Raw genomic sequence first — 8,264 nt, forward strand, 5'->3', positions numbered from 1 at the left:
AAAAAAATGCGTTAAAATTAAACGTAAAATTTTATATATTTCCTATTCAATGCATATAAAATCGCGTTTAGTATTTGTTGGCTCCAATATAAATAGCTAAACAGCACCAAAACTGAACCGTTGCACATAAAACCAAAGCTAAATGTGCGATAAATTGTTTTCTGGTCCACAATTTGGTGCATGTAAAGTGCTAAAGAGTGCTGGAGCGGCCAATATGTGTCATCTAACTTTAATAAAAATAAAATGCTGGAATGCACGCTAGCAGATAGAATTGCAGATTGCGGACTGCAGGCCGCGGACCGCGGACCGCACGTCTCAAACTGCAAAAGTGTAGCGAATATGGCGCAAGATTTTTAATTAGCATTTGAGCAAACAAAACGTTTCAATGTAGGCTTCACAGGTTTCACGTTAAACAATTTTATGTGTCTAACAAAGTTATGCACTTTAACAACTGATATGTCTGCAATCTTTGGTATCTTCAGGCATCATCACCTAACCCCAACGATACGTAGCGCAGTCTCCAAGCAAGTTAGATACATTGTGCAACAATACAACCACAATTGTTTGCGACTCACAATCCTAACATAATATTATATTTTTTTCACAAGGATTTTATTTATTTTTAAACAATTTCAAGCTTTAAATTTTAACATTTATTTTTTGTCTGTTAACAACTTTACGGTATATCATTCGTTATTACTCTATTAATGTATGGCAAAAAGCTTGACACTCTCGTGTAAACATCAGGTCTGCCCTGTGCACATGTTGCGGTACCATAAGAAACGATGCCGACCAATTGTGTTACGCCAGTTTGTGTTGTTACAAGTGGACCACCAGAGTCACCCTGGAAGTATACGAATAGAAAGTCACAAAATAATAAACATTAAAATTCTGAATTTATCATAGTACATTTAAAGTCATAAAAATAAATGCTTGGAAAATTAAGTCACCAGTTAAAAGATTAAGAAGACATTTCATTTGATCAGAATTTATGTATTAACTAACCTAAGTGCGTTAGAGGTTGCATTTTAGTTTAGAAAAAAACTTAAATAAACACAACCATATTACATAAATAAATATAATAAATATAATATAGAACTTCAATAACTAACCACGCAAGCTCCTTGACCTTTAATGGCCAAAGCACACACTTCACTTTTAGTCACACGAAAACCACGATTTGTACAATCACTGTTCGATATTGTGTTATAGAATAACATTTGTAATTGTTCTGGTAAGCCCACGGTTATAGTAGGTGTAGTCGAACCCCAACCGGTTAAACGTACTGCCACTTTCTCGCCCACACGACTTGTAGTGCCTAGATCTACAGTGCCAATATTGGGTTTAAATAGATTAAAAGGAGGTGTAACTTTAAGTACTGCGATATCATTTATTATTATTGGGCTGATAGAAAATTGTGGATGATATTTTTTGGCAGCTACTTTGTGGCGATCACCACCACTACTCCAGTTTAACGTACCGGCAACCACTGACATATCCTCAATACGCGTTTTGTCTACACAGTGAGCCGCTGTCACTACATGATTCGGTGTTATGATGGAACCTCCACAAAAATGTTGCCATTTGCCACGACGGTAAAGTTGTAGTGATACCTGAAAAGGCACGACTTTGGTAACGTCTTGGCCACCATTAACGCGAGAATTGTTATTTATTTGTGGCATAAATGTCGTGAAGGTTGATTCAGGACCATAAACTACATTATCTTCAATTAAATCCTTGCTTTTAATATCAGTTATGTCATTAGTTTCTACTTCATATCCTAGTACTTGATTTCTGTAATTGTTTAAAACCAAGAAACACATTAAATAAGTTATGATAAACCACATGTTTTAAGTTAACAGTGCAAAGTGAGTAAGTTACTGCCGAAATTAAGAATTGACTGACGAGTAATGAAGAGTATCTATATATACGCAAAGTCAAGAATCTAGAGTACAAAGAAGCACCAAGCTCATGCAAACGGAATTCCCACTTTGTTTGGATGGTGGATTTATAATAAATCCACCCAACCTCATGCAACAATGTTCGATCGAGTCACAACTGGTATGATATACAGTTCAAACCTATATGAGAGTCGAATTAGGCTGACAAAAGCCCGACTGCATACGTATTCAATCATACATGCAACCCCCTGTATGTTTGTTCGCTGTAAAATGTTCACAAAATCTTTAATAGAACAATAAAATAAAATTATCTGTTCTATATTGTTCCGAATTTTGGTGTAAAAGCACAATGTCTCAAAGCTGAGTTTTTCTATTCTATGAAGCTTTGTTTCTAAATGATGGCATGTACAATGTTTCGATATCGTGATCATCAATTTATATTGACTTAGCATTGAGCAGAAATCTTATTCCAGCATAACATCTTCATCTTCTAAGCAATTTGATTGTGAGTTGGACTGATACAATTTCAAAAACAATACCTTTGCCACAATTATATTAAACTTGTTCACCGACAGATTTTTGTTAGGACCACCTTTGGCACGTATATCCGAAAATTTGTTTTCTAATGGATATTGGATGAAGCAACTAGTCACAATAACGGAAATGTTTGTATTTTCTTTAAAGAAGTCGTAAGCCAAAGACAATATGTCAATGATGTCCATAAATTCTGAGGTTTTGGCTGAGACAAATTTGACAAACTAACAAATTTGGTTTTAATTGCCCTTTAATTACTAATTTCTTCAAAGCCTTATTGTTTTTAATTAATTTTTTCCGCCATAAAAGATTCTTGTTTTGATAAAATAACGTTCTAAATAATATGAAAACAAGTGCCACACAAATAAGGAGCTGATTCTGATCTCATCCGTTTTCAAATTGGGGATACTAGCAAAATTGGGGATAACTTCGGCAGAAAAATGATTACTGCATAAATACAATGAGATGTTGTTTTCAACAAATTCATCACTTAATTTACAGTTGTCTGCCCACTCCTTAAAAATAAGCACATCATAGTTTGGAAATTTAAATATGTAGTTTTAAATCGGGAAATTTCTTTTTGGATCTCCTACAATGAGATAAACAACACTTATTACCGACAATTGTTTTACGATCCATTTTAGAGACTTTAAACTTTTTAAACAAATCAAACATAATATGAACGATTTTGAATGTCTAATATATATACATACTAAAAAGCTATATAGTTTTTATATAAACTTTCACAAAACACGCTTTATTTAAAATAATATTTTTTAAAATATTTACAAAAAGTTGAGTTATAATATATACACAAATGTGCAATAAAAACATACCTATGTACATATATACTGGAGACTCAATATCTCCAATATCACATTTGTACATATATAGTGGTTTTTGTAGTGCATAATGTTTTGCAATAGAAAAAGTAATATTTCCTATTACTCTTTACCCTTGTGATAAAGACCTTTCCAGTACAAGAAGATAAGTCCACAAGGTACATGGTAAAATTGTTTTAGGGATATCTTTATAATTCACTTAGTTACCAATCAATATATATTAATGAAATAGACAAATAAAAACAAGAAAGGTAAAAGAAGCATGCATATAAAAACAATTTCGGGTTTCAACTGAACATCATACCAGTTGTGACTCGATCGAACATTGTTTCATAAGGTTTTGTGGGTGAATTTATTATAAATCCACCAGTAAAACAAAGTGGATATTTCGTTTGTATGAGCGTGGCACCTTCTTTCATTACTTTTCATGTATTTGTGGAATGATATTTACTTACTTAATAAATATGCGAAATAAAGATAAGTTCTTTATATAGCTTTACTGATTTAACTTTATAAGAATTTTTTATATTGTAAATAGACTTGAGATAAAGGTTAAAAATATTTATAATTGTTTTACATACCTCTTAAGCTATATGTTTTCATATGCATTATATATACTTCCCACATTTTGGTTATGTTTACCAATTTAAAAAACAAGGCCGTAAAATTATATCCCAAATATTTACTTAGTAATAATCCTATGGTTAATATTTTCTGTTTAAATATGAATTGTTTTTTCAACGCTCTTCCTAGTATTGTAATGTAATGTAAATATTTTTGATATTCGTATTTATTAAATTATTAAACCCATATATTAAGAAAATTAGCTCAAGGTTATAAACAGAAGATGCTAAAATATAAGTACTAGAATGGAAATAGTCCTAATACAGCTAATGTCATCGATTTTAAAACAGTTTACACAGAATACAGTTTATATTTACTTCCTTTAAGTCTTCGCGATGCTTATTGTTAATTCCAATTTATAGTCATTTTCCAGCTCATTTAGAACCTGCACCCAAGAAAGGTTAAGATTTAACCAATTTTTGGTTTGTTAACCCAATTTTATTTGGATAGTCTTTCGGCATCGTATATAAACATGGTTCTGAAAATGTAATTGAGGTGCAGTTTTAACGTATATAAATGTCCAATTTTCGCCCCAGTCTCTAACATTAAAATATATGTATATACCATATATATATATATTTATATATTTTCTTTATTCTTTTCTTTAAGTATAATTGGAGTTTATCCACCTCTTCGAACACATTGCAACCCCATACTTGAGCACAATATGTTTATATTGCTCTACTTATTGCTAGAAATAGATTCCATTTTGCTTTTAAAGGTATGTTGGTTTTATTAAGAAGGTATGTTGGTATTATTAACTAACTTATAAGTTATATTACGTTTTTTATACATGCATTAAAAAAACTTAGTCACACTTTTTAGTCACGCGAAACTACATCTTTTATATCTTTTGATTTTTCAAGGGTTTTTAGGTAATATAGATCTTTCGCATCAATGCGTTAAAGTTGAAGAGTTAAGTTTTTAAATGGTAAGTAAAATTTTTTGAAAAGAGATATGAATTTAGTGACATAAAAAAAGTTGCTACAAATTGCACACCTTCTCTTCTAAGGCAAAAATTATATCAATTATTTTTTAAAATCAAACTGTAGAAACAATAACTCTTTTTAAAAAAATATAGATTACGCCACTCTTTTAATGAGAGAGAGAAGAACTTTGGGATGGATTTTTAACACAAATTTATTTAGTTGTTTATTTATAGCAAGTTTAGAGATGAGACGAAGTTGGTATCTCTTAAAATGAAAAGTATTTAACCACTACCTCCCGAGTTTGACCTATAATTACCAGAGACCCTAACATCAAAGATAAACACAGACAGATTAAGCTTATCAGCCTTAAATTAATTAAAAACCGTTGAAAAATAAAAATGAGAATAAAGACTTGACATTGTATTCGTTTGAACTGTTTATTCAGAAGATTGTATTTATATTTAACATCATTAAATATCATATAATATTAATATCGTGTAGTATTAATATCGTATTTGTTTTACATACTACTAAAAATTTTCTACCCTGAAGTAGTATAATAGCGATGATTTCTCAATGTCAATTCGCTTTAGATTACCGGATTAGGGAAGTGTTTTCTAATATTTAAATTCGTGTTGTTACCGTGCAATCTATATTTTCATGGACATATTATCAAACTAACTAACAAATACAATAAACCTGCCACATGCGAATCCCACTATTATCCATAATATGATATGCCACACAAGAATGACTATTCTTAGTTTAATAATGTAGTTTCAATCTGATCACATCGGTTTCAATATAAACGCATGGAGCAAACGATTATACATATATTGTGTCACTGTCTGTCTTTCTTCGAACAAAGTGTTAACTCCTTCAAAGACCTACTCTAAAAAATTAACAGAACGGAGTTCTGATGGTGTTCTGAGCTGATGGTTTGCTGGAGATAGTTGAGAAAATAAAATAAATTGACCGGCATTATTGTAATGAATCTAAATTATTATTTTTTTAAGTTCGAGATTGGAATTGGAACAGTTATCACCAGATAATTCAAACTAAGAAAACGGATATTATTTTCATTTTAACCCATTTTGCTCACTTTTAAAACTTTTTTTACTTTTAACAGTAGTAAATCTAGATATTTACTACTGAGTTTAATGTTTTTTGTAAGCTTGATTCGAGATATTTCTCCAATTCTTTGCAATTAACGGATATTTCTAACATGTTTTCTCTGTGTATTATTAGCGTTACTAATATGTATAGAATCAAGTTTTTAACTCGGGGAGTTTAAATCTTTTTCAAGAATTAGCTAAAGAAATTTATGTATAATATCTTCAATATAAGCTTATAATCTGAGTGAAACACAATCAAAATTTCGACAATAATATGGTATATTCCATCTATTACTAAATTTTCACGGATCTTGAATAAAGGATGGTATTTGTGACAGGAATTTTAATACTGTGTAACACTACATGTAAATCTTGTTCTGCTATAATTCAAATTAAAAAAGATGTTTATTCTTTACAACTACAATTCAAAACAAAATTATGTTAAGCACTTTAACAAGCGTTGACATGATGAAATAACATATTTGCATTGCATGCGATTCCCATGTACCTGACCAGAGAAATAACTTGTCTAGGATACATCTGAAAAACAAACTTAAATATGAATTCTTGATATATTCGTTCAAACCACTTAACAGTACTATGTACTTACATATTAAACAACTTTTTATTTTTAAATATATATTTCCATTTACTTATTTGCTCCCATGCAATATTAATTTGTAACTCGTTTAGCTTCTGGCATGCATTTCTTTAAAAAAAGTGCTTAAATCATAGAAACTAAATAATCCGCAAATTGCTCATTAAATCTTAGATTTAATTTGTCTGCTCTGCAAGGTGCGCTAACAGCAGTCATGAGTCCCAAATGTTTGTCACAGATTTACATAAGCACACTCAGCGGGATATAAATTATGATCTGCCAAATGAGCCCCGGAGAAGTCACCTTACCGATATAATTTCGTACATAAATTTTTTTTTCAAACATATAATCTACACGACTTATAATCTACACGATCTGATAAAGCGAGTATCTTATGCGTTTGACGCTTAATTTGAATTTATCGGTCGCGTGTGCTTGTTACTTAATTGTTGACAAGAAGGCGCTTCTGCTGGAGTCACATTGCAGTATTTTTATTTTCAGATTGTTACAATCAGAACTTATGATCTTACGACACGCAAATGTTGCACCAGCGTGAAGCTGACAAATTTGAAAGATTTGAACTATTGAAAATATTGAAAATGATTTTGGTAGTAAACTCTTCGAAATGCAGATATAGTTTGCACAACTTTTATAATTCAGTCAGATAAGAAAATTTTGAAAATGTGTTGGACCCCAGAGGTCATTTACTACATAATTCCAAAATTCATCTTATTGTGCATTATGGTTATACAAACTATACTATCAGATAGATCGATCATTTTCCATCAATACTGTATCCAAATGATAGTTAAAACACTACAAAATTGAAACATTAGGGAGTTTACTGGGGTCTTGAGAATATTTAGCATTTAAAAATTTATCATTATTGAAACTGAAGATAAAAAAGTTATGCCATTTAAAAAAGATAATGAATTTTCAGTCAATATCTTTTATTACATCATTTATTTAAAAAAATACTTTTTATTAAGATAGGCAGAATAATGTACCTTCGCTATAAGCCTATTTTCATTATAAAATATTACTTTAGACATACTTTTAGGGGGCACAGTTATGCATTGCATCCTTTGACTAAACCCATACATAAAAGAAAACTAAATTTTTAATATGCAAATAGAGTAGTGCAAAACTAAATAGTAAACTTCTTAAATACTTACCTTAATTTATAGTGTGTATACAAATATTTTTCTATTTAATTACTAGAAAAATTTTCAGGGGTATTTTATCTGATCCGAAAGACAATGAAGTGATACATATATATAATTCATGTATGTTTTGCAACGACTGTTCTTATCTGCTTTGGTACAACTGTAACAGTAATACTGCTAAAGCTTGAAACTTGACTTCTCCGCTCATCAGAGCTTCTTCTCCTTATACATAGTATCATTACTCAGGACTATTTTAAAAATACAACAATTTTCATAGTTTCTGTCATGAATATAAAAGGTATGAAAAAATAAATCTACTTAGACTCGAGACAACAAGAAAATATTAGGTTTCAGAGTTTTCTCGAACGTTGTGTGAATTACGAACGAATATTACTATTTTCGAATATATATGCCGATGGTCGCATTGAACTAGTTGCTACAATGGGAGCTATTATATACTATAAAAAATAAGTCCACATTTACTGAAGGCACTTAATAGTTTTAAAGGCTGTTTTAATAGTTTTTAATTTAATAAAACAAACAAGAAGTTAATAA

At 30.4% G+C, this 8,264-nt stretch overlaps 1 protein-coding gene across 1 annotated transcript; it reads right to left on the bottom strand.

Annotated features, from left to right (window-relative positions):
* Window positions 1-616: 616 nt before the first annotated feature.
* Window positions 617-1,877, bottom strand: LOC119664367 (chymotrypsin-1-like). Its single transcript, XM_038073873.1, has 2 exons — window positions 1,113-1,877; window positions 617-844 (listed from the first exon to the last, which is right to left on the bottom strand). The coding sequence occupies exons 1-2, from the start codon at window positions 1,845-1,847 to the stop codon at window positions 677-679; spliced, it is 903 nt and encodes a 300-aa protein (XP_037929801.1). The 5' UTR covers window positions 1,848-1,877; the 3' UTR covers window positions 617-676.
* Between the last annotated feature and the right edge of the window lie 6,387 nt (window positions 1,878-8,264).

The sequence above is a fragment of the Teleopsis dalmanni genome, unplaced genomic scaffold (genome assembly GCF_002237135.1).
Source record: "Teleopsis dalmanni isolate 2A unplaced genomic scaffold, ASM223713v2 unscaffolded_contig_1824, whole genome shotgun sequence".
Lineage (NCBI taxonomy): Eukaryota > Metazoa > Arthropoda > Insecta > Diptera > Diopsidae > Teleopsis > Teleopsis dalmanni.